Raw genomic sequence first — 25,624 nt, 5'->3', positions numbered from 1 at the left:
ACAAAAGCCACTTAATGTCGAGAAAATGCACGATCCCGGGTCGGCAGTTCATGACTGCAGTGCGGCGCCTCGGATCCGGAGCGTTCATTGGCACAATTATCGAAGAATATTAGTTTGACAGGCTCGAATTGCCCCTTCTCTCAATCACACTGGTCTCCTTGAGCACCACGTATGCTGCCATTTTTAGCGATCTGCAATTGACGGGGAGAATTCCGTTTAAGCATCCATGTTTCAAGCTGCCACCCATTACCACGGAACCCGTTCTCCTCGGTAGAGAGGGGCGGCATGAAACACGGGATAGGGTCAGCATCTCCCCCAAACAAGCGATCGAGTCGAAACAGTGAGAAGCAGAATAGAGGGGAAAGAGAGAGGAGAGCAGAGCGTGGCTGCACACGAAACCGACCTGTGGCTTGAACTAGCCCGCCAAGACTCGGGTTGGACGGGGACAGACTTCAAGAGGTCGAAATCCGGAGCAGACATGGTTGCGGCTCACGCTTCCAGATCATTGGATGCCTTTGCAATAGAGCGTCCGGGGCGTTATTGGATCTTTGTTGCCATCCTGGCACGGATTGTGAGAGTTCGCCGGGTCACCGGATTCTGGAACAGACCACTTGTGTGTCTTCGGCCCAAATGTCTCATGGAAGCTGCCGGACGTGGGCCATCATGCTTCTGCAGAGGGCTCATCGGCCGAATTAGAGGGCAGCACAAGCAAGTCAGTGGGAGGGCCCCTGCCCGGGACATCAGTTCCTAGGCCAAGTGACGAACGATGGGTGGAATGCACCGGAGGACTAGCAGGCAAGCAGCAGATTTGCATGTCCTTGTTTTTTAGGGAGGAGACCATAGGTTCCTCAAGAGATTGAAGTTAGACCATTTCCCGATCAGGAGGTGGATGAAGGGGAATTGTGTATAGCATCGAGGGGGGCAAGTTTCGAAGAGGAGTTGTGTGTGTGTGCAGGGTCTAGGCCCAAGGTCTTCTTTCTCCCCTCCCTCCACTTTTTGACCCATTCTTGAGTGCCATAACAAACCCCCAATTAACTGAGGGTAACTAAAAAGGATGGATTAAATAGCTACTCGTATTAGTAAACAAAGGGTTATGTTTCCCTAGGACTAAAGTGTAGTACTGAATACCCGTGGAATGGATTATAAAACCTAAGCGAGTGTAAAGTAAATCTAAGTAAATTAATTCTATTCAAAATATCATAGAAAATTTAAATAAATAAAATCCAAACAAAGATCAAAATCATAAAGGAAGAGAGGGGGACGCTAGTCTTGGAACACTGAAAAGGTTGGACTTTGGGCTTGTTGTGATATGAGGTGACTCCATCCCCGCTCACCTTTCCACCTTCCTCTCTCTTCTCCTCCTTCCCTTTTCTCCTTCTTTCTTGTAACCTTCCCTTCACTTCTACCCTTTCCCCCCCTCCCCTCACGCTACATCCACTTGTTCCCTTTGTTCTCCCTTCCCTCCAGCCTCATGTTCTCCCCGTACACGGAGGAATTCGAGGTTCCCGATTCGACGCTTCGACCATGCGATTTTGATCTGTGAGCTACCCCCCTCCCCTACCACCCAACCCCCAGTCCAGCCCATCACACCTATACAATCATCATACCTCTCTCCCCCCCCCCCTCCCCCCTCCCCCAAAACAATAAAACACAACCCAGTTGTCTTCTTTTACCTCCCTTGAATACAGTGTCAAGCACTCCGGTCGGCGCTACCGAAACTCTTTGTTCTCTCTTTCCCTTATCTGGTTCTGTCTGGGATGCGCCTGTGTCATTTCTAGTGTAACGAGGCCTGTCTTCCCAGAAGTCAACCCCCTCTCCAAGGCGCGCCTATAGCAGATCTGCTAACCCCCCGACGTGGCCTTTGTGTATGTACAGATGAATCGACACCGCATGATTGAGAACTGCGTGTGTCTTTCACCATGTCGTAAGTCCCTCGTCTCTATGATCTCTGCTCCGCAGGAGAGAGACCTGGACTGGACTGCCACTGGGTCGCGTTCTGCTTTCTACATTTATGTTTATATTTATTTATTGATTCTATTTTCATTTCTTGTTGTTCTCATCGTCTCTGCCTTGCTACTCGACTCGTTGCTGACATCTGATCGCGTCGATCTCACAGCTCCCCTCCGACATCCAAACGGATTAAGACCTCGGCTACAACCAGCGCGCCACCACATCTCCTCGCCCAACAACAAATTCACCCCTTCCACCACCGCGTACAGGGATTTGAAGGTATCCCAATCCCTACCGCCCCGATTCCCCAGCAACAGCAACCACAACAACAAACATCATCGCGCAAACGCCCCCCTTCCCCCATTCCCGGATCATCCACCATGATGGCCGCCTCGATGAACCCGGCGGGGGGCACGATGGAGGGTGATCCTGGCGCTATGCCTCCTCCAGTGGAATCAACACCCAAGAAGAAAGGCCGCACGAATACTCCATGGACCGCGGAGGAGGAGCAACGATTGAAAACGATGCGCGACGCGGGTCGCAGTTGGAGCGAGATCGCTAAGGTGCGCGCGTTTTGCCCGAACGCTTTTGCGCGAATACACTGGCTAACTTATGTCGGATGACGCGTCACAGACTTTCCCTACACGAACTGAGGGCAGTGTAAAGAAGCACTGGTACAAGGTATGTACCGACGGTCCTTGGCTGTTGATTTGACATTTACTAACGTCATGTGCCACAGGATATGCATTACGCCGAATTCGCTGAGGATGAGGTATCATTTTCTCCTTCCCGCCTTTAGGCCATATTTCACCTTTTTTTTTTGGCAGTTCTATGAATTACTAACTAAATTACCGCAGTCTATAAAACTTCGCGAAGCAATTAAGGATTACGAAGCAAACAAATGGAAGGTTATCGGGCAGAAAGTTGGCAAGCCTGCCAAGGTACGTCACAATCGAGAAGAATATCTTACGCTCGCTCTGATCTAAACTAACCATCTTCGGTGATTAGGCATGCGAACAATATGCCAAGGAGCACTTCAAGAACCTCTGATATCAGAGGGTCCGATGACCATTGATGAAGTGACGATCTGTTTCTAAGCATCTTTTACGAATTTGGCATTCTCCCGGATTCTGCAATTCCACAGCGATGCAAGGTTCATCAATGGCCACTGGAAGCCATTGATTTTACAAGGCAGATGGAGTTGGTGATCTGGTTTCTGTTTCCGATTGGGGTTTTCTTTCTTGTTTCTTTCTTCTGGTGAGCGTCTGATACGCCTATTTTGACATGACTTTTACTTTCTTACCCATTTTCTTTTGGCTATTTTTGGCGTTATCTTCTGCGTTGGGTGCCAGTGACACGGATTCTTTTTGATATCTTCATTCTCCATCTTCATTTCTTTATCTCCTTGATCAATACTATGTGTTTCTCCGTCCCAAGTAGCTCATGACGAGACAAAAACTTGAAATCGATTGACATGCCGATCCTTGCATATCCTGAGCTAAGGTTTTTACACACAGGAAACACTAGTAATCAATTTTACGAGCTATCCCCCACGACTCGGCACTTAAAAATAAGGCATCCGCCCGTTGTCGTTTCGTATCGTTGGACCCGAGCGGGACCCTCCCAGGCGGGAAACCGGCCGAGATCGCGGCCGATCTTTTTTTTCCCCGCGGCGATTTCTTTCTCACCTCCGCACACACTTTTCCACTTTGCAATCCCCCACATTTGCAATTCTCCGCCTAGTGCGCGCAAGGTTGCACTCGTGTTTCGCCTTATAAGTCCATCTTCAGGTGAACCCATTGCCTATCCTGTTTCCTTATGCGCCTCGCCCTTCGCGCCACCCTGCTAACATCGCCTCTTTGCTTTATAGTGACTCATTTGGAAGGTGATACATACCTCTCGTGAATGTTCGAGTACAGAACCCACCTCACCTCCCCAGGAAGGCTACCATGAAGACGAGTAGCCAGGTTTTATTCAGTGATCAAGGTACATCCAGTGGTAACCTGCCCGCATGGAAAACCGGTGTTCGGCAGTGCAACACTTGCTCCACGGGTGTTGCGCTGCCGTTCTGAGATCATACGGTCGAACTTGATCTGGATAATTCCAGCGAAAGAAACTCATGCGCGCTTCTGATTATCTGTTTCTTCCCTTTTTGGGATTGTCCATACGCATACTGACGGTTGGCAGCATGGCCTCGGAAAATGAAATCGCCACCCTAGCGGCGCGGAACGAGAAAGCAGACTCGATTAAACAAACCGAAGAACCTGTTCCGTATGAACATGATACCAAAAATGACAGCACCTACCCTCCCGAAGATACCTCCCGTAACAACCCCATCGGTACGCGCCTAGGCTCGTTGATTCGCATGTTTGAGCAGCAGCTCGTCGAATATAATTTTGAGGCGCGAGGCATTGAGCGCGTTGCGCCAGATGAGCGCATGAAGAAGCTTTCGTGGGTTTCATACGCCCAGGCACTCTTGCTCTGGGTGTCCATCAACCTTGCTGCCAACAATGTGACTCTGGGCATGTTGGGGCCTGCCGTATATGGGCTTAGTTTCAAGGACTCTGCACTATGTGCCTTCTTTGGGTGCCTTGTCGGTGCACTGGTTGCTTCTTGGATGGCTACGTGGGGCCCAATCTCTGGTATCCGGACCATGGTATGTCCAGTCATTTTATCTATTGTGGCCAGTTAACTTACAATTGAGTAGGCATTTGGCAGATACTCGATGGGCTGGTGGCCTAGCAAGATTATCGTCTTGCTGAACCTTATACAAATGATCGGGTACTGTTTGATTGACTGTGTCGTTGGTGGCCAAATTCTTTCAGCGGTTTCTCCAGGTGGCATGTCCGTTGCTGTCGGTATGTAGAAAGTGAGAAGGGGATGTTCGTGTGATCCATCGTCCTAACATTACTGCCATAGGTATTGTCATCATTGCTATCATCAGCTGGGTTGTTGCTACATTTGGTATCCAAGTGTTCCACTACTACGAAAGATTTGCATTCTTGCCTCAGTTGATTGTCATCTGCATTCTATTTGGTGTCTCATCCACCAAATTCGACTTATCAACTGTCTCCGTTGGTGACGAACGCACGGTGGCTGGGAACAGGTAACTAACCACAATCTCTCCGTTTCATGCAAAATACAACTGGCTTACCATCTTACCAAGACTATCCTTCTTCTCCATCTGTGTTAGCGCAGCAATAACCTACGCTCCCCTGGCAGCAGACTTCTTTGTCTATTACCCAGAACATACTTCTCGTACCTCAATCTTCTCCCTTACCCTCATTGGTCTGCTATGCTCCTTCACCATGGCAATCGTCTGCGGTATCGGTCTTGCCTCCGGCATCAATGCCTACCCCGAGTACGCAGCCGCCTACAACAAAGGCCAAGGCGCCCTCATTGTCGAAGGTTTCGGCCCCCTTCATGGCTTCGGCAAGTTCTGTTCTGTCATCATCGCCCTCGGCCTTATCGCCAATACTGTCGCGCCAACCTACTCTGCCGGTGTCGACTTCCAGATTCTCGGCCGCTACGCTGAGAAGGTCCCCCGCGTGATCTGGAATACCGTCGGTGTGATTATCTATACTGTGTGCGCGCTGGTCGGCCGCAGCTATCTCTCAGAGATCTTTACAAACTTCTTGGCATTGATGGGCTACTGGGTTGCGATCTGGACCGCCATCATTCTCGAAGAGTTCCTGATCTTCCGGTTCCGAACAGGCTACAATTGGGCCGCGTGGCGAGACCCGTCCAAGCTCCCTATCGGAATCGCGAGCTTTATCGCCTTCGTCGTTGGATGGGTCGGTGCTATCCTGTGCATGGCTCAGGTGTGGTATATTGGCCCCATTGCGAAGCTGGTGGGAGAATATGGAGCTGATGTAAGCTTTCAACCTGGCCTAATATTCTTTCCTCTTCCAAAACGCGATACTAACCTGGCTAATTCATAGATGGGCAACTATATTGGCTTCTCCTGGGCGGCGCTCATTTACCCACCTCTCAGGTACTTGGAGCTGCATTTTGTGGGCCGGTAGAAAAACGGACCACACCTCCCACTGTGGTCGGACCCACTGTTTCAACCGTTTCGGGCCTATTTTCAACATGCCCGTCTTCTTTTTACTACATTCTGTATACTAATATACCGACTTTCACACATTTGCATCTTGAGGTCACATCCTCCGTGCACATGACGAGGATACGCTTCAAGGTCTGTCATGTTCCCAAAAGTTATCACTGTGCATTGCATTGCATTGCATTGCATCAATACCTATTGTTTGTTTTATTCTAAACATGAAGTGCATATTTCCAATATCCTTCTCGATAACACTGGAGGTTTGAACTCCAAGATTTTCCATTGTATGCTATGGCGTGAGGCAACTTATCTTGCCAACCTTGGAATCAGCCAGAAAGTAAATCATTGCCAAAATCAAGCATGAGCGTAACCTTCATGTCGTAAATTACTAAACAATGGCCCACAACTACTAGAGTGAGAAGCGGAACGCATGCCCTGGTAGAACCCAGATGGTGGAGACTACCTACGATCTTGGGAACATCATCACCAAACGACAATCTTGCAGATCCGCGAAGAAATAATGAGAAATTATTAACTCAAAAATACACCCCAATAGGCACTCTCATTTTCATCCACTTGAGAACTATTCTACAAAAGAGACGGGAAACAGGCCAAGTATAGAACTGATACAGGGACAGACAGACAGACAAGTTCGCACGATTACTCTGTATCAAGAGATTTTGCGCGACGCGGGTTTACCGGTACCAGTACTCGGGCTTGACGTAGTCGGCGAAGGTCTTGGGCTCCTCGTGGGGAGGGTGGTGGTGACCGTGGTCGTGCTCGTCTATAAGGGGGTCAGTATGCTGTGCTCACGGTGTCTAGGGGAAACAAGAGGGGGCGGTGGGGTGGCTTCAAAAGAGACGTACGAGCGTGGGGGTCCTCCTCAGGTCCAATGTAGTTCAGCTTAACGACGTTGCCGCACTCGTTGCAGCGCTCGATGGGGCGCTCACGGGAGACCTAGAAGCAGACGGGGTTAGTGTTGCTGTGGGTGACTTGCAGATTCTCGGGGTCGTCATACGGTCAGCCAGTTAACCTGGTGGGAGTCGACGGGATAACCAGTGCAACCGGCGTATTGCTCATCACCGGCACCGTTGACCATGATGGGGTTGTCGATCGTTCCTGTGGTCGAAAAAGTTCATCGGTTAGCCGTTGACTCACGCCAAAATGTGAACGATGTCACGAGGCAAGTTGTGGTCTATCGAGCAGAACGATCGCGTAGTGGAGCTTGACATACCCTTGCGGGAGGCGTCCAGGGGACGCATGTCGAAGATATCGATGCCCTGCATCTTTCCGATGAGCTCCAGACGCTCGAGACCGGTGGCCTGGCTGAAGTCGGTAGGGATGGTACCGGCCTTGGCACCGGGGGGGATAAGGTCATCCTCAGACTTGATCTCTGTAGGTAGAAAGGAGATACATTAGCTACTTTGAACCACGATATGATATCTACCGCGGGCAACCCGTGTATCCTTCTGTGGAGGTGAAGTGCACAATCAACGGTCCCAGCATTTAACGCCACATATTGGCATCGAACAAGGGAAGAAGAGACGTTGTAGTGTTCCACCTCCAAAATAAAGAGCATAGTCCAGCAATTGACCGCGGTAGGGCGTGATAGGTACTGACCATCGAACTGGCGGATGGGGGCCTCCTCCTTGGGGGTCCACTTGTTCGCGTTGCCTGTTCAAACAACATTCGCATTAGCTGGCGATTGTACACATAGAGCCTAAGCAGCGTCCAAAAAAGAGTGTCCTCAGAGTCAATTGAGCTCTGGGGGAGGGTGTGCAGGGCCGAGGTCGGGAGGATGTCGGATCATGCCACTTGGGGGGAGATCACGTACTGCGCACGACGGACGAGGAGAATGGGCGAGCGACAGCAAAGGCGCGGGCGGGAGTGCGCCGCGCGAGGGCGGATGCGGTGCGTTGAAGGAACATTGCTCCGGGGAGAATGGTGGAATGGGGGGGGAGTAGAGAGGAGGTTGGGTAGAGTCTGGTTCGAGGATTGAAGTTGGAAGATGCCGCTTCCGCCCGAGTACTGTCTGATTGGCTGAAGCTGCTACCAATAAACGACGCTGATTGCGGATGACTCAGCGATGATTGGCCGTCACGGGAAGTTCCAAATTAGGGAACTAGGGCTAGGGCCGGTAGAAAAACAACTTGGGTATAACTAAACTAACTATGGTTCGTACAAACTTGAACTATTAACATGGGAAACCTTCACAGTGCCATTGCTCATAATCTTAATCCTGCTCCGATAGAACCTAAGAAATCCGAATACTCCGATGTCCCACAGTCATACATCATTTACAATCCACGAGAAGGGCTTCGTCCTAAAAGAGTGGCCCGTTCTCGACACGCCTCAGGGCCAAATCCTTTGCCAACTTTGCTAGAGATGATCCTCCATCGGTCCTGTTCGTACTGCGCTATTGCACGCCGCAGTCGTTGTACCTGGCTGCTGTTCAGTATATCTCATTCGATTGATTGACAAGTGTTACGGTAGTTGGATGGAGTGAACACTGACCTTCTCATCCGTCCAGCTTACATCCTTCGTTTTCAATCTTTGGCAGTAGCGGACCTGCAAAGTATTGTGTGTTCGACCCGGGAAGAAGTCTTGAATTTGTAGCCAGGTCAAGTTCTTATCCTCTTTAAGATGCACGAGTAGCGCATCCTCTGCTGCGGTAAATCTTGTCTTGGGTGCCTTGGGGCGAGGGGCAGGTGCGGGCATTCCCATATGTCCCACCACATTTGGCGGCCTTGTTTGCCTAGCGATATCATCATCCATATTTTCGGAATCCCTTGACTGTGGAAGTGTGTGATGGTGCTTCTCTGGCAAAGAGGTTTTCAGAAGGGCGTTGTGGGACATCGCTGGGTCATATATCGAGCTATGAGGCTGATGCAACGAAGGGTCAAGAAGGATGCCAGATTCTGTAACCGAGGAGTTGGTATTTATGAGAAGAGATGCCAAAGCCGGAAAATGCGGTGATATGTGGCCATCATTTCGGGTGCTTCTTGAACGAAATTGGCCCCTGGGGCTGTTGAGCGGACCTGATATATCGTAGCCGTATGTCGGGGGGTGAGGTAACTGTTGCGACGATGAAGGCGAGTATATAGAATGAGATAAAGGATCATCTCTGGTTTGGGGTATGGGATGTGGTAGTATCGAATCTGTCGTTGGCGGCTGTCCATTAAACAGGGAGGGAATATTGTCGGTTCCGTACACAGCTCCGCTCAGTTTGTCACGAAGCTCCGACTCGGACGAATCATACGCAATCAAGCCATGATCATCATGCTTAGCCGATGAGGGAAAGTTGATGGCATGGCCGCGGTAAGAGTCCGCCAGTGACACGGACATACATCAAGACCGCCAGGAACTCCCGGCTGGTGAATAGTAAGCTTCCAAAGATTTGTCAAGAAGATTGTCCGAGCCCAAGACGTTCCCTCTATAGAGGAACAGGCACTCTTTAAGGCCCTAGTATGTGTCACATAAAGAAGCACGAAACAGAAAGATCCTTGCGATGACAAAACTAATCGCTGCCAGTCGCTGCAACCTGTCTCAAAATGCTTCACGTGCCGAGCGACGATGGCAATTTGGAAAGCCTTCCAATATCAGAGAGGAGCAAGCAGTCGGAGCCCAGTGAGTAGCACTCGCATAATGTGTGTGGTATAAGGGGCAGTTTGAGTGTCATCCGGGAAAGAAAAATATGAATGCGACGGCGGACATGGCTGTCTCTATAAGTCTCTTCACCGGATACGCATATAGGTCAGGTTGGATTGCAGGCCGCCCGGGCAAGGAACCTATGCCGAACCTCCCCATCAGTTTAATCATGCGTCCACCAGGGATTGGCTTCTCTGACTTTATTGGGGAGAGAATTAAAAGAATTGTCCCCGGAGCGAAGCCCCCTTGGGGGACTTTGACCCAAAGCGCGCAGCTTTCGTTTCGTTCCAAAGGTTTCACGTCTTCTACCAATGGCTTTTATATTCTACTCAACCGAGCTTTAAAGGTCCTTAAAGCTACTATGCTATATGGCAGGATTCATTATCCAACAACTATTATGGTCTCTCTCTAAACCGACGGGGCAGATTATGGTCGAGGGACTTTCCAGGATCAGGACGAAGGGCGCATCAGAAGCGAGAAAGCGAAAATCGGAATAAAGCGCCCGACAAGAGCCCGTCAACGCCCGTAAGATTTGGCATCGGGGACGAGTGGAGTGTCCCCGACAGGGATTCGACAGGGATTCCATTCGCCGGGTGCAGACTCCTGCAAGCTTTCAATGAGCTGGAGATGTAGATGAAACTACACCATACTGCTTGGCCAATCAACATCCGTCATGGTAAGCCGAAGAGGCAACTATACCAACGATTCGTTGAGGAGCTGAGGGGTGATTTAGGCACCTCGGCGCCAAGGCTATGCAAAGGGTCAATCACAGAGATCCCAGATGTCCCGAAAATGGCCAGCAGGGTTATTGAAAACAATCGATCCTATACGGTTTAGACTGTCACATACTTACAACATGCATAGTCTTGACCGGCTTTTTGGGACCAAATGGGTCGGGGAGACAAAACATACCAATGCTTTTTTTGCATTGCATCATTTTGGATTGCGCAATGCATGTATGTTGTTTGTGCCTCTTTTTCTTCTCCATCCTTTCCCATATGGCATCTTGGAAACCTGATTGCCATGAATGTCGGATACGGGAAACACCAACTTGCCATACCATCCTACCGTTAGTTTGGGACTGGGCAAGTGGGGAAAAGGATAAGACGATCATTGAAAGTGCCGGAAAACATTAGCTGCAGAAGGGGCTGTCTTCTGGCAGACCGGGGACCATTGCAACCCCACCGGGACAAACAAGTCCTCAAAATTTGCCATAATCGCTTGGGAACAAGTGGCAAGGACACTGTGTCATTTCTCTTGCATCTTGCCCCCCCTCCCCCCTGGTATGCGGGATGAGGTCTTCTTGTCTGTTCGAACAGCACTGGCCCTCGAAGGAATGGGTCTTTCCTAGAGAGGTATAAGATGCTGGGTTCGGGCCTCTGACCGAAATGGTGGCGCAAGGCCGGTGACCTACAACCGTCCCCTGAAGCCACAAGCGCACAATCACCGTCATGCGATTCTCGGAGGCGATGGAACTTTCTTTCTTTGTCGCTTTTGAAGCGATGGAAAGGGCAAGAACCGCGTGGCTTCGTGGCTGGGGTTAGCTGAGGATCGATCTGTGCATTACAAAGCTGGCTGCATACTCGTATAGTGCGGTCAATCAGGCGATCAGATCAGGGCCTAGAAATCCTTTCACAGCGAGCAGGTTACTCCTGCTTTATAACTTTATGATATTGCGACTCGAAGTGTCCAACCTTGGATGACCGAAGCAGCTTGAACGAGCTCAATAAGAGACTAGCATTATGAAGTATACGTAACTAGTGGTGGGCATCAGATGTTCCAATCGGTGACGGCCACATTCCAAGGCTCTACGGAAAGGAAATACTACTAATAGTACTACTGAACAGAAGGTTGAGATGGCAAAATCAATAAGTAGTGCGTATTGCTTTTTCCTCGCTTTCAATACATGAGATTATGATTGTCATGATACACGAACACCAAAAAAAATAAAGAGAAGGAAAGGTACATAATAAGAATACATTCGCCCAAAAAATCCAACAAATGGATGTAAAAACGCCCATCAAATATACTCTACTCAAAGTTATCCGAGCGATCGACCCAGATGTCTTCCAGTTCGGCGAAGTTCTGGAAATGCAGAGGACGATGCTGGTCATCGTAGAAGCGAAGGGGGGGTATCGATCTTCACGTAGATGGGTCTCTTCTCAACGCTGCCAAAGGAGCTACCCATGAAACTATAGTTCCAGAGATTATCCTCGGGGACAAGGAAATAACCGCGAACGCGATCACTGAGAAGCAGCTGGCACTTTTGACCCATGCTAGTGGAGAAGCCTTGGGGCTGATCTGAGCTCATATCCTTGTTCTCAGCGCCCCACTTGTATCCGTCGGGAGTCAGGCCCCAGGCAGAAAGTGACACGGAACCAGGGGTAAAGGAGACAGTCATAGTCACCGTCTTCTTGTCCCACGAGGAGTGCGAGTTCATCAGACGGGCATGTTGTGTGACATCTGCTGCAGACATGTAGGGTGGCTCATTGCCCGAAACGGTGTGGATGACACCCAGCGGCTCAAGGCCGTTGAGGTAGTCATGCTGAGGAAGTTGGTGAGGGAGCTGGACATCCCGAGTGTTTCCAACTTGAGGAACCATGACAATTGTGCGAACCTCCTTAACCTGATCATTATCAGGGGGCGAGTTACCGTAAATGAAACCAGTGACTTGAACGCGGAGATCAGCGATCGTGATGAAACGCTTGAGGATATTCTTTGGCATGATGTAAGTGAATCCATCATCGCGGATGTCGTCAGACGACACGTAAATGTTATTCGATCTGGTCCGCAGGTTCGAGGTAGCGATAGCGCGAGTGCGCCACTCGGTCTTTGACGCGAATGACTGTTGCTCGTACTGCGAAGTCGTCGTGACAATCATGTCCTCTCCTCGCACATTTTGAGTCTTGGTGGTAACAGCAGTAAGTTGCTTCGCTTCCTCCTGTTGCTTTTCAATCTCGGCGGCCTGTTGTCGTTGCAGCGAGGGCGCACTGATTTCCATACCCAGAATGATATCTCGGACTTCACTACCGGTCAAACTTTGCACGTTGACATTGTTCTTCTTGCCGTAGTCGTTGAGGATCAAATCACGTAATTGCACTTCAACCTTAATCCAATCCTCATCGGACAATGAAGGCCAGATGTGATGCTCCTGGGTGATCACACTCTTGTCGGGGCGAAGAATGATCTTAGCCTTGTCGATGTTTACGTGAAGGGCACGGAGAATGAGAATCAGACGAGAGAAGGCAGTGTATGGCGAGATGGACTTTAGCCACTCATCATACAGGTTGAAGAGAACCATTTGAGGCTCAGTAGCACGGAGGATCATATCCGCCAGCTTCTCAACCTTCATGGCAGCTTGGAACGGCAGTTGAAGCTCGGAGGCGCGGATGGAGATATTGGGGAAGTCGAGCAAATGGACTTCGAGAGGATCCAAAAGACCCTTTCGAGTAACAATCAGCTGCTTCGGCTGTTCTTCAACAGGCAGTGACCGAATGAGGGCAGCAACTTCTTCAGCTGTCTTCCACTTAGCCAATTGACCAAGACGCTTCTGTCCCGCCCAGACACTGGTGTGGATGATCTTCAAGAACAGCTGGCCGGTTCGAGGATTGAAGATGAAGATGGCACCATTGATGGGCTTCGTGGTCAAGTTACCCTCGAAGGTCTTGTGGATTGTCACACGGTAAACGTTGGTGTCATCAATGAACAGTTGAATCTGAGGACTGAAAAGCTCAGAGTAATTCTGAGAGTTCAAGAACTCCTGGTTGCTCTCTGAGGCGTACAGCTGCAGACCCTTGCGAATACGTTCACGCAAAACGTACAAGGCAGGGTTGGCCTTCATGATCTTCGCCATGGCTTGCTGGGCAAGAGTCTTCAGGCCAGGGAAGTACTGGCCATAAGCCGAGTACAAGTTGTAGGAAAGATCAATACCGATCATCAATCCGGTCGCTGAGGGATAGATACTCATGCTATCGGTAGTGTAGTCAAGATACTTGGCACGAACATATCGCTCAATGTCATGAGAGTCGTAGTCACCATATCTCAGCTGCACATCAATCCAGAATTTGTTCGTGGTCGTGGGCTCGTATACATCCTTGGTATCGAAGAGCAGGGAAGGTCGAGTAACATTCCACTTGTTAGTGGCGAAAAGAAGGATATCCGCACAAGAACTGTTCATCTTATACGATTTACGGGGGTGAATCGTTTCCTTCTGAACAGCCTCGATGCCAAGTTGCTCAAGTTCCTGATCAAACACTTGGCACAAATCCATAACCACAGATTCGTGGATCTTCTGCCACAAATGGGCACGGAAGATCTGAATCAGGGAAATCTTCAAAGTGGGAATCTTGCCGTGCAAGAAAATACCAGTCAGATCCAGTTGCACTTGGAAACCAACATAGACGTTAGCTCGGTTAATCGTGGGTGACCACCAGAGAGTGAATCGACGATTGGGAATTTGGTTAAGACCAGAACGCTGGGCGTTCGTGAGCTTCTTGAACTTCATGCTTTCCTATAATTTTCTCAAGTTAGTCATCGTTCGCGAGGTGAGGGGCTAAAGGGGTGGTAACGAACCTCGAAACCGCTAGCTTTCTCCCAGAACAGACCCTCCCAAGAGGGGAAGGCAGTGGCCTTGAACAAGGTGTGCTCCAGGATGGTTTCCACACCACCCAATGCTTGGATTACATCTGTTCGGTAGGCATTGAGATTCCACAATTTACCATCATGGCGCTGGCTAGTCCACCAGAACGGATTGCTCTTCATTAACTGGTACTGTTTGAACTCGGCACGAAGACGGAAACCCTTGTCAAAGCTAAGAGTGCTTCGGTCCTTCTGGAAGAGAGTGTTGATACGTGGGAGACCACGGTCCCAGCTGTCCTCAAGATCCTCAAGGGTCAAACGACGGTTCTGTTGTTGCGCTTCCATGCGCTTCTGGGAGTATTCCATCCAGACTCTTTGAGAATCAATGAACTCAGACTCCCAGGGGACAATGTATCGGAAGATGTTCGGGATCAGAGTTTCCTCGTCATGAGACATACCAGCCCGGAAGTGGGTAATTCCAGTATCGGTCTGTTTAGACCAACGCTTGTCACTGGTAGGGATGAGGATATGGGATCCCGAAATCATACCAAGACCTCCAAGCTCCTTAGGGGTGTAGAACACAGCAGGAGGGAAACGAGAAGGCATTTTGGAATTCAATCCGATCTTGACGCGAGTCTGAATCTTCGTCTCGCACTTGACGATGGTGTCAAGCAAGTTCACAGTAGACACTGCCGCCTCACGGTAGTATGTGAAGAGGGCAATGAGCGCCGTGTTCCACTTATTGGCAATCTTGGTGAATGTAGTAGATCCCGAGGACATCAGAATTTGGCGAATACGGTTGTTGAACTTCTGGATGTCTTCCTCTGTGACCTGAAGGAAGGCATGGGCTGTGCGCTCCTTGGTGGAGTTGTCGACCAAAGACCACACGCTGTCCTTGACATTGAACTCTTCATTCTGGTTTCGGCACTTGGGGAGAATGCGGACCTCGAAGCCGTTCATGGAGAACAAGAGGTTGGGATTGTCCTTGCTGTACACGCTGGCAAATGTGTCGTCCCAGTCAATAGTCGTGATGGAACGGGGAAGACGATTCTTCAGATCCCAGAAGACAGCACGACCTAAATTGACATCGTGACGCATCAAACGCATGCGGCAATCGCGAGGCCAGCACTTCTTATTCTTGTAACCAATAACATTCTCGAAGTTGGGATCCGGGTTCTCGGTCAAGAATCGCTGAATCAGATCGCGAGACTCGTCGGCATCGAATCGGAAGAAAACCCAAATCTTGTCGACATAACGGGTATAAAGTCGGATAGGATGTCGGGTCTCAGTAGCCCGATCACGGAACTGCAAGAAGTCATTGGGGCTCTGGGGCGGGCCAGCCATCTCGCTAGCGCGCTGCAGACCGAGAAGTAGAAGATCGATCATCAATCCGTAGTACTGGAACACGAAGCCAGAGAATTGAAGACCACGAATCATACCATAGCTGTTGGTGTGGTTCATGTCCTTGTAGCTAAGCTGAACGTTGTTCTTAGAGGTAATGTAGTCAGCCAAATTGTGGTCCATGATCAAACGAAGCATTCGATTCAACAGGGTCAGATCAATCTTCTCGTAGACCTTAGACAATTCAGTTTCAATCATGACATTGGTTTCACCCTCTGCGGTCTCCCAAACATTGGAAAGATTGTTAATTCCTTGAGTCCACTTGTAGGTCAACAGCGGCGGTACTTCTGAGTCGGAGGGTTTGATCCAGGCGGGGAACAGATGACGCTGTTCAGCCTGGTACCAGAGATACTGGTCCAGGTAGGCATCCGTAATCTTCTCGATGGGCTCGATGTCGTAGACAGGGTTGATGTTGTTATAGTTATCATTCATGTCAATTCCAACCTCCTTGAAAGCTCGTTGGGTCAAGAGGAATCGCTTGATACGGGCCAGAGTGGTTCCAGGAGAATCATATGCCTGCTCGATAAGAGCAAGCTCTTCACGCTGGCTCTGGTTCAGTCTGCCTTTGACGGAATAAGATTCACGAAGTCGCTCCAGAGCAAGAATCAGGATCTTTGTGTCGTGCTTATATGAGACACTGGGGAATGGGATGGGCGAGAACTTGCGTGACTCCAACCAATGAACCATGGTGGTATAGATAGCCACGGCCTCCTCCGAGGAGACATAGGGACCATCCTTGAGGTAGTTGTGCTGGCGCTCTTGTTCCGACTTGAGCCAAAGACGAGTAAGTCGGCCCAAATTCTTCTTAGCGACCGTTTTATCAACGGTGGCACCACGACGAATTCTCTCTCGGTTGTAGTGAGCGACGGAAATCCACCAGTCAGCCTTGCTCTTCACATAACGAAGAATAATGTTCTCGATAGGTGCAGGCAGGCCAGGAACCTTCCAGGGAATGTTACTCTTCCAGCATCTCCAAGCTTCTGACAAGTGTTGCAGGACAACATTGACCTTGTTCTGCTTGATACCCTCAGGCATCATGTCCATCAGATCCGCCATGACGGAGGCTCGAAGTTCCAGGTCGAAGTGAGACTCCACACGCTGCTTAGTGACAGTCTTCGCAACACCCTTGCTGTGACGGCCCTCAAACTGACGAGATAGCAAGTTTCCAAGCCATCTCTCGAGCAGAGGAATGATACCACGCATGAAAAACAGCCAGACACGCCACGCGGGAGCCCAGAAACCACAGCCAGGTCCTTTACCGACAGGACCGGAGTTGAAACGGTAATAAATCAGATGCTTGAGATCCTTGCAGGAGCGAATCTGGTGCATCAACTTGTACTTGTATCGGTACATGCCGGTCAGCTGGCCAACATGGTTGAAAGCGTACAAGATACCGTCGGCCAACTGGAAGGCGTCAATATTGCCGAGACGGTACTGCACCTGAGCATCGACAATCAACTTCGTGAGGCGGAGAATTTCTCTCATAAGGTGGAAAGCATTTCCGAAACGAGACTTCTTTCGCTCTTTGGTGGTTAAAGTCTTGACGGGCTTCAGGTTGAAGTTGTAATCGAGATGCAGGTAAGTCAAGTTCTTGCGGTGGATGAGCAGGTTCAACATGTTGAAACCTTGGCGGCAAACTTGCAAGCCAGCCTCCACCCAGTCAATTGTTGTTTGCTGGAAGAATTTGGTCGTCTTCAAGGTCTTCAAGAGACTCTGCTTGTTCTGGGCCTTCGGCTTGTTCTTATGCAACTCGTTGAGAACAAAGGTCTTGAGCAGCTTTTGGTATGACACGCGGACCTTGACAGGCTGGCCCTGGGGGCAGTGCTCCAGGTACCACTGCTTCACCAGCGGCACATCCTGAGCACGAACCATCTTACCGGACCGCTTGTTGAAGGGGTGGGGGGCCCACCAAAGGGCGATCGCAGAAGCAGTCTCTGTGGTGTAAAGTTCCTCATCCTCGAAGAATGGCTCAACCTCTCCAGGAAGTTCAAAGTCATCTTCATTGTCGGATCCAAATATCTCATCTTCGTGGCTGACGGTGATGTTCTTCGGCGCAACAGAACGAGAGGAGATCGGGTTAATGACAGGATCGAAGTAGAAGGCGGGGAGGTTCGGATCTTCAGTGCGAACGTAGACTACCTGGGGGTGAGAGTACCAGGCAAGCTTCACGCTTCGGGGAAGGGTATTATACAGGAAGGGGAAGGTAACGCGGTATTCGGTTCGGATGGGAGCGCGGAAGATGATGCGGTCGATAGCGTTGAATTCGCTGAAATCCTCGTCGTTCGGGTCGATATCTTTGTACAAGGGCTCGAAGCGAGGGCCACCTGGGATAGCAACGTTGAGGGCCTTAGCGGTAAAGAAACTGTTAAGGTCGAACATGTGGAAGTAATTTTCATCGACAACATCGCTCAAGAGTTGGTGACTCAGTCGGTGAAGAGTCGCCATTTGCGGGAGTGACAGATTCCAGGTCTTATAGCTTGGTCCGTTAACGTGGGGCGTATCTAGGAGAGGTCGGTGATCGTAAAACCATTCGTAGACTGCCGCGTCTTCTTCTTCATCGAGCTCCATCTGGATCGGCTCCAGCGGTTCGACATCCTCAATGTTTTCAGACCATGAAAGTGGAGGTTCTTCGTCATCGAAGGGAGGGAATCGCATGCGCTTAAAGTGTCTGCGGTCACTCTTCTCTCGGCGCATGGACATCCACATTGTGGCCCATTGGGCATGGAAGACTGGCTCGATAACGCGGGGAGTCTCATTGACCATGGTCAAGCATCCATTAACGTGATATAGAACCTTGACCTCTCTAGCTGATTCCCAAGGCATTGGCATGTTTTCAAGGAGCTTGAGAACTGCATGGGGCATGAACTTCAGCGCGCCGAGATAGCTTCGTTTTTCATTGGTGAATTTTCGCTGCGAAACATCGCCAATATCCTTCACTATTTTTCGTAAATGCTCAGGTGGCATGTCTGCTTTCTGTGTCTCAACGAACCCTCCCTTCCGCTTCTCGCCAAAGCGATTGCGCTGGGTGCGCAACCATTCATTCTTCTTCTGCGCAAATTTTGCGACGTTCGGGTCGGCAGGCGGCTGGTAGCCCGGGGGCGGCGGCGCCATCGGCATAGGTGGGGGAGCAGCACCCCATCCTGGAGGAGGAGGGGAGGAGGCAGAGATGCCATGATGGTGGTAGTTGATGGGGGAGAAAGCCCACCCTAGGCGTAGGTTGGTCTCAAAGTCGCGTCAAATCACGTGGAAAATCATCGACATAGGACACGAAAGTAGGTGATGTGATAGCAGCCGGCCGGCTCGAGTGTATTGAGATAGCGATTAAGGCCGAATGACGATGGAAATGAGCGCCAACAGCCGGTGCTCTTCTGCTGGACGCAAAGCTGCTCCTTTCGCCAGGTCTGGCGAAGTTTGAGGTGGGTCCTGGTCATGTGACCTGGACCCGTTAAATTTTACCAATTGGGATTAGCGCGGTCTCGCCAAATCTGCGCTAGAAACCCACAAACCTGAGCCGTCCATCTCGACATTAGACATTTTACCAACCGACGACGACCGCCGCTCTTGACCATCGCAGAGGCTCAAGCACGACAAAATGCCTAACAACAGATTGACCTTCGTGAGTTTTATCCAATTTGTCCTTATGATATTCGAAAAATTACTGACCCGAACCCTCTACTACAGCGCCGCCGGAACCCGTACGTTTAAAAAAAAATTCCCTGCCACCCACAATGCCTTTTTACGCCCCAGTCGATATTGCGAACAATTAGGAACGACTGCCAGTGATCTTCGAACGATATATTGACGGTTATTTTTCTCCTCCGACAGGTACAACACGCGGTCCAACAAGGTTCGCATCATCAAGACCCCTGGTGGTGAGCTCCGTTACCTTCACCTGAAGAAGAAGGGCACTGCTCCCAAGTGCGGTGACTGTGGCATCAAGCTCCCCGGTGTGAGTAGCCCTCTATTGAATTTTCCTCGGCAATGTGTGGTGTCGTGTGCGTGCGGGACGGCAACCGTGGGGAAACCGAGTGAAGGCCATTGAAAAATTCTCATCTCGATTACATCGGCTCAAACTCGTGAACCACCGGCAATCGAAACCAACACCCACACGACACTCGCATTCCCTGCATTTCTGCTCCCAAAAAATCTGGTAACTTACAATTTTTCGTCGCATAGGTCCCCGCCCTCCGCCCCCGCGAGTATGCTCAGATCTCCCGCCCCAAGAAGAACGTCAGCCGTGCCTACGGTGGCTCGCGCTGCGCTGGCTGCGTCAAGGACCGCATTGTCCGTGCTTTCCTGATCGAGGAGCAGAAGATCGTCAAGAAGGTTCTCAAGGAGTCCCAGGAGAAGGCTGCCAAGCGCTAAACAAAGCCTTGGCCTTCGTCGGTGCTGGTCTTTTGGAGAGCGAACGTTACGGAAAAGTGATGGGAACGGCTTCCTTTTAGAATCTAAAAATGATGAACAGGAACCGCTAGCATGAACTCATGATCTGGGTCATGACTAGACAAATGAAACCCAATTTATTCTATCTTCACGAGATTTTTCTACGAATTGCGTTCGGATTGTTCTCAATTCTTGCTGGCTTCGCCCTTATCGAGGTACATCGTGTCTCCCTGCGCAGATTGCAGTTCATCTCGCTCTGTCCTCGTGGTTTCCATAGCCTTCGAAGTGTCTTGAGGCCAGTTTCGAGCAACCCGAGATCTCATAATACTCGTAGCCACCCACGTTGCTCAAGGTACCAGGCGATTTCACCAGTGGTATTTCGACCTCGAATACCTAGGCTCTGCAGACAGCCCGGCCATACACCGCCACATCTGTCTAGCGAATCTATGTCTACATACCCCTTGGGCTCCGTAGAAACGGAATTGGGATAAACCAGCAGCTCGCTCACCGTAATTCAAGATAGAATGTTCACGCATGAGTGTCTGGACCCAGGCCTCGTCTCTAGTGACTTCAGCAGATCAATCGCCAAGAACTTCAACATGTGCAATGAGGAGACCTTGCGACACGGGCTAGACCTCATCCTTGTCTCGAGAGTTGGCCGAGAACCAGCCAACACAGCGACAGGAGTAATTTCGTCGCCATGCTGCCCTGCAGCTTGACTCGCAAAACCCGGGTGACGCAGTTGGATAACGCTATCACGCAGCTCCGGAGAGTATGAACCACAGCAATTGATCGTATATTGTACTGAGTACTATTATCCAGGGAGAGAATAATATTCGATTCAACCCCGGTGGCTGGAGAGGGCTTGTCAGACCCTCCCACTGGCACCTGGGCAGTACTAAGTACTACTAGTATATTCAAATCTCAGCTACTCATGCAGGCACTGGGGGCGATATATGTAGTCCGTGTGAATAGGGGGGGGTACGGGAGCTGAAGGCTCATTGTTGCCCCTGACACCGCTGTTTCCCCAAATTTCTGGATCTTGATCTTCGAGATGGCTATCGTAGACCCGGAAAATATTTGTCACAGGCTACAGGCACATGGTAGCTTGAGATGCTGTCATAGGCACATTCAGATCGCATTGGACTTCCCACGGCCCAGTTCCAAGGTTGCAGCCCAGGTGCCCTGGTGGTCGAGCCAGAGTTCAAGGCTCTATGTAGCTATGTGGTGGTAGAACATGAAAGAATACTTCCCTGACGGTACGAAAGTACTACTACTAGTTCCAAGGTTGGCTCGAGCCTTTCGCCGGTCTGGCGATGAATATTCGGAGTCGCTTTGCGGGTCCCCTGGGAGTGGTCGCGTCTGCCAGGGGGTGGGGAATCGACAGAAACCAGGAATTAGACCGACAGGATCTATATATCTCAGACGATGCCTGTCAACGCCAGCCTCGTATCTATTTTCATTGAAGGTACTTTGGTCAGATGGTGGATACTACCAGTACTAGTAGTAGTAAATAGTAGTAATCGGGCGTGCCCAATACAGACTAAGGAGTACTCCGCACTGGGCAACCAGATATATTTTGCGGAAATCTTCTTTGCTGCCCAGGTGGTTGAATTATCTCCGATGCAAACCCTAGATCTGCCTTGGAACTATGGACTAGAGATCAATATCTTCTCAGCTTCAAAACCAAGCATCAATAATACTAGTAGTACTGTTTTAAGTTTTGTTCAAGTTTTATCAACGGTTGACATAACTAGAACCATAACCCCGTTGGGAACACGAGTCTCCCCCGTTCCCGGTAGGAGTACTTTCTTTCTAATGAAGGCCACGCCTGACACCTGTCAGAGCCGAGTATGGAGCCAGCCGAAAATCTGCATACTATGTACTAGGGGCGAAAAAGAAAAGAAAGGAAAAACGGCATAGAGAATCAGACAACTCTCATAGACCAAGTTAATTAAAGTACCCGTGCGTATATTGAAGGGGGTGCCCAAGCCCACGTTCCAACACACCACTATGCAGTATGCAACCTTGACAGGAGAGTTCGCCTCGAGGCCACTTATTTGAGGCCAAAATTTACCAAATCACTGGGTTGGAAGAGAGTGCATTGTCCATGTACGTACGGATTATGCACGACAAACAAAAAAACAAAAGCGTTCTAGCCATTGTCCTTTCGGTCCCTCATTTCCGCCCTATTCCAACCAGTCAGATCGAGGGCCTAAGGGGATACTTGGACACGGGAACCGTAAGATGGTCATTAGTCTAACTGCAAGTATGCCCTGGCAGATTTCTCTCCGCATGTTTCTACATCATAGGCAGTACGTGGCAGTCGATGAACCCTGGCATTAAGCCGCTACCCTGCATCGATCGGCATGTAAAAACTCCAAATTTGTCGATCTCTTCCAGCGGACTGTCGGTCTAGTCAACCGGAGGTCTTTTTTCGCTCCGAAGTTTCCTGCTGGATTTCTATTTGCCCGTTTTTGCTTTTTTTTATTCGCAGCTCCAATACCCACCCACCCCAGCCTTCATGTCAGCAGCGGGATGGCACGGACCTGAATTTAGGTAATCTATAACTGAACTAGACCGCTGGTCAGAGCGGTCAGAGCTTTTGCCCTGTATCCCAGCATGGACTACTCCACCATGGATTGGCCTTGGTGCCTATTTAGTATCTAATTTAAACGTCTCAAAATTATGCGTCTGCCAGCTGTTGAAACGGCTTGTTTCAACCTACAGGCGCCCGGCAGATAGGGTTTGCAATGTCAGCTTTACCGAGCCCTTGAGCATAGATATGATGCACTTGTACAATGATGCACAAAAGGTGGAGGTGGCATATTGATGACGCTTCGGACTTCAAGACCAAGATTGCTGTTCGCCTCCATATTCCTGATAAGGAATTGATTAACAGCGAATTCGCCCAGAATAAGGAGTATTTAGACAGAATCAGCTGAAGTACATCGGCACATCATCAGGATAGATGATTTCCTTGATAGTTTCTACCTTGATGGATCGAAAATCGAGAAACCCAAAACAAGGAATGGTTCGTTGTTTTCTTTTTTCCCCCTGGGACCCGTAGTTGATATATCAGAAAACGGCCAGTGATCCGATTACAGAACGTGCATTTTTGTAGGCGCCTGGCGGGGGGGGGGGCCCGCAAAACTATCGATGATGGGCTGTCATGGCTTCTGCAGATCCACAGGCTGCCGATCTAAAACACCGATGGAATGGCACACAAGAAAACGGAGAAAATTTCCATCCCAAAGGATATATGAGTGGCGAAAGAAGTACTTGGGGAAAAAAGTCAATCACAGGGAACATGATAGAAAAATTAGAGACAATACCTTTGGCCAATTCGAGCAGGGAGCAGAACGATCATGGGATGTCAGTCTAACTGCCAGCCGATCCTTCTTGGTGCAGCAATCCCAAAAACAGGGTATCTACCTGGAGGCGATCTGTCAAAATCTCGGCCAGTGATTTAACTGGGCCCCACATGACATCGGCTTAACTGCCCCGGGGCTTGTACATAATGTACGACACAGATTCACAATAGAGATCTAGAGAACATGCCAATACCGTTACTAGCTGTATCATCTAGGCTCCACCAGGAAAGAGACATGCATCGGAACGTTTTTCCGACCCCTAGGATCCTATAGCATGATCCCGTCCATACCAGTCTTGTCATAGCCCTTGACAGGATGGACCCTACTAGCCGAGGGCATCGAGACTGAAGATCCCTCGACGTGGGAAGCCTGCTTCATGAGGTCATTTAATAACAAATGGCTGCAAACTCGACATCATGCTTCGTCTTGGATAGGTTGTACATGTGCAGTAGGAGGGGGAAAGGTACCTTTGATGCCAACGTGGGCACACATACCAGGATACTATGCGGTTTGGGGTAAATTAATTGGAGGCTACAAATGGCTTTATCAACCACCCCGATAGGTTCCCCAAGGGGCCTTGGATCGCACGGCCCGCGCTACCTTAGTGCGAATCGCCGCCTCCAGGTGTTTTGTGAACGGTACTACAGCTGTCAACTATAATTTCAATGGCGTACGGAGTACAGAAACGCCAGCTCCACGACTCCACGAAGGTAGCACAGATGAAAATTGGCACCGAAGAACATAGAGTACATATGTAGACCCATATCCCAAATGTGAGAAGAAAGAGGAGACGACTAGATGAGAGTGGGAGGAGCTCGAGCGAAACTAACACGGTTCGGGCCGAGCTGCTAGTACTGTAGTCCCATGAACGTCTAAACAAACCCTTCAGCTTCTCTCCCTGTAAGCTTTGTTGAGTAAGTTTTGATTGATCGCAACTCGCCCAGGGGTATATCGTATCCAAAATAGGCAGTATTTGAGTAGTACCGGGATCCCCTGTCATTGTCGATTCCGATCACGCGAGCCCACCATAACCACTAGTCACTTTCACCGATGATTCTGGCCTGCATCATTTCAGACAGGAGACCCATAGAAGCCGGCTTCCCAGCATGATCTGGGCCAGATGACAGGGGTATCTCCCCTATTCCCCGAGCTCTGAAGAAGATAGTGTGCATCGAGAGTGGGATCAAGTTTCGGTTGCTGGGTACATGACTCAAGCACATCTTAGTTTAGGTACCAGATTTTGCAACGCCAAGGTTTGTTCGCGTCACGCTGGAAAGATTGTATGTAATAAAAAGTACGGAGTACTGCAGCCCCGTCAATAGACTGACACGAGGGGATTAAAACCCTGGCCCAGCCCATCCCAGCGGAGGCGAAGTTGAGGCGGCTAAGTTAGGTGATATAGCCGGGCCTAACGCACAATGTGAAAGAGGACAGAGTAGGGAAGTCACTGGGTCTTCTTGGATGAAGTCGCGAGGGCGAGGTGGCCACTTCGGAATCCTCTTTCCCGCACTCTGCGACACCACTTGGCCTTGCATATACCGCGCATCCGTGCATCCGTGCGATCGTATAGCGTGTGAAATGCGGTGGCAATGGAAGCCGGCACTCACTTCTAATTTAGATTTTGCCTCGGCAATCTTCCCGACCCAATAGAATGGGTGATCTACATGTACATGTATCTGATGAAAGATGTTGACAATATGAACAATGCTGCCCAATCGTGAGGAATCCGAGGAATATGGAAATTTCAGCCGGGGGTAATGTACCACCCATAGATCTAAAGCTTAGCGGGTAAATTAAATACGGAGAGGTAGATCTACGTTGTATGGATGTTATGTGGTACTTTTGACATGATAATCAATACACTTGACTAGTCCAAGCATGGAAATAGCAAAATTGTTAACAACCACTAATGCAAGCAAAGGAGAATTCGGAACACCAAGTCACAGAATGAAAACAAAATAAACCAATCAAAGTCCAGACCCTGAAAGCGAATGGCTCGCAAGATGATGACCCGCCTTTTTTGACACCAGAAATCTGCCCGCTCAGATAGGAGAAAAAATTTGATGCACCGTGACTCTCTAATTTATTCAATAACCAGATAGACCCTGATCAGAGAAATCCATAACTCGTAGACAATGTATGTAGATAAAAAAGACATGGAAGAAAAAATTGAATGAAACCCAACAAGAAGGGAAAAAAAATCACAAAAAAAAGAAATGAGATAGAT

At 49.7% G+C, this 25,624-nt stretch overlaps 7 protein-coding genes across 7 annotated transcripts; 3 read left to right on the top strand and 4 right to left on the bottom strand.

The window, feature by feature from the left end:
• Window positions 1–1,919: 1,919 nt before the first annotated feature.
• Window positions 1,920–3,000, top strand: N7533_007452 (SANT/Myb-like DNA-binding domain-containing protein; the record flags this gene model as incomplete). Its single annotated transcript, XM_057104102.1, has 6 exons — window positions 1,920–1,924; window positions 2,117–2,513; window positions 2,584–2,631; window positions 2,690–2,722; window positions 2,808–2,891; window positions 2,959–3,000. 6 exons carry the CDS (start codon window positions 1,920–1,922, stop codon window positions 2,998–3,000), a joined length of 609 nt encoding a protein of 202 aa, XP_056959059.1.
• Window positions 3,001–4,138: 1,138 nt separating this feature from the next.
• On the top strand, window positions 4,139–5,975 carry N7533_007451 (purine-cytosine permease family protein; the record flags this gene model as incomplete). The annotated part of the gene is made up of 5 exons (XM_057104101.1): window positions 4,139–4,606; window positions 4,658–4,808; window positions 4,870–5,056; window positions 5,117–5,822; window positions 5,892–5,975. 5 exons carry the CDS (start codon window positions 4,139–4,141, stop codon window positions 5,973–5,975), a joined length of 1,596 nt encoding a protein of 531 aa, XP_056959058.1.
• Window positions 5,976–6,708: 733 nt separating this feature from the next.
• cox5b (cytochrome c oxidase subunit IV) lies at window positions 6,709–7,941 on the bottom strand (the record flags this gene model as incomplete). Its single annotated transcript, XM_057104100.1, has 6 exons — window positions 6,709–6,797; window positions 6,880–6,970; window positions 7,032–7,132; window positions 7,248–7,406; window positions 7,634–7,687; window positions 7,848–7,941. The coding sequence occupies 6 exons, from the start codon at window positions 7,939–7,941 to the stop codon at window positions 6,709–6,711; spliced, it is 588 nt and encodes a 195-aa protein (XP_056959057.1).
• Window positions 7,942–8,310: 369 nt separating this feature from the next.
• Window positions 8,311–9,358, bottom strand: N7533_007449 (SANT/Myb-like DNA-binding domain-containing protein; the record flags this gene model as incomplete). Its single annotated transcript, XM_057104099.1, has 2 exons — window positions 8,311–8,461; window positions 8,502–9,358. 2 exons carry the CDS (start codon window positions 9,356–9,358, stop codon window positions 8,311–8,313), a joined length of 1,008 nt encoding a protein of 335 aa, XP_056959056.1.
• A 2,413-nt stretch (window positions 9,359–11,771) lies between these two features.
• Window positions 11,772–14,165, bottom strand: N7533_007448 (Pre-mRNA-processing-splicing factor 8A; the record flags this gene model as incomplete). Its single annotated transcript, XM_057104098.1, has 1 exon — window positions 11,772–14,165. The coding sequence occupies one exon, from the start codon at window positions 14,163–14,165 to the stop codon at window positions 11,772–11,774; it is 2,394 nt and encodes a 797-aa protein (XP_056959055.1).
• Window positions 14,166–14,191: 26 nt separating this feature from the next.
• Window positions 14,192–18,751, bottom strand: prp8 (U4/U6-U5 snRNP complex subunit PRP8; the record flags this gene model as incomplete). Its single annotated transcript, XM_057104097.1, has 1 exon — window positions 14,192–18,751. The coding sequence occupies one exon, from the start codon at window positions 18,749–18,751 to the stop codon at window positions 14,192–14,194; it is 4,560 nt and encodes a 1,519-aa protein (XP_056959054.1).
• Window positions 18,752–19,232: 481 nt separating this feature from the next.
• N7533_007446 (60S ribosomal protein eL34) lies at window positions 19,233–20,005 on the top strand (the record flags this gene model as incomplete). Its single annotated transcript, XM_057104096.1, has 4 exons — window positions 19,233–19,256; window positions 19,322–19,335; window positions 19,466–19,589; window positions 19,817–20,005. The coding sequence occupies 4 exons, from the start codon at window positions 19,233–19,235 to the stop codon at window positions 20,003–20,005; spliced, it is 351 nt and encodes a 116-aa protein (XP_056959053.1).
• Between the last annotated feature and the right edge of the window lie 5,619 nt (window positions 20,006–25,624).

The sequence above is a fragment of the Penicillium manginii genome, assembly GCF_028828005.1.
Source record: "Penicillium manginii strain IBT 31320 chromosome Unknown utg000005l:1.0-5665137.0:1.0-5668048.0, whole genome shotgun sequence".
Lineage (NCBI taxonomy): Eukaryota > Fungi > Ascomycota > Eurotiomycetes > Eurotiales > Aspergillaceae > Penicillium > Penicillium manginii.
Note: the sequence above shows the minus strand (reverse complement) of the source record. Positions and strands in the feature narration are given on the sequence as shown.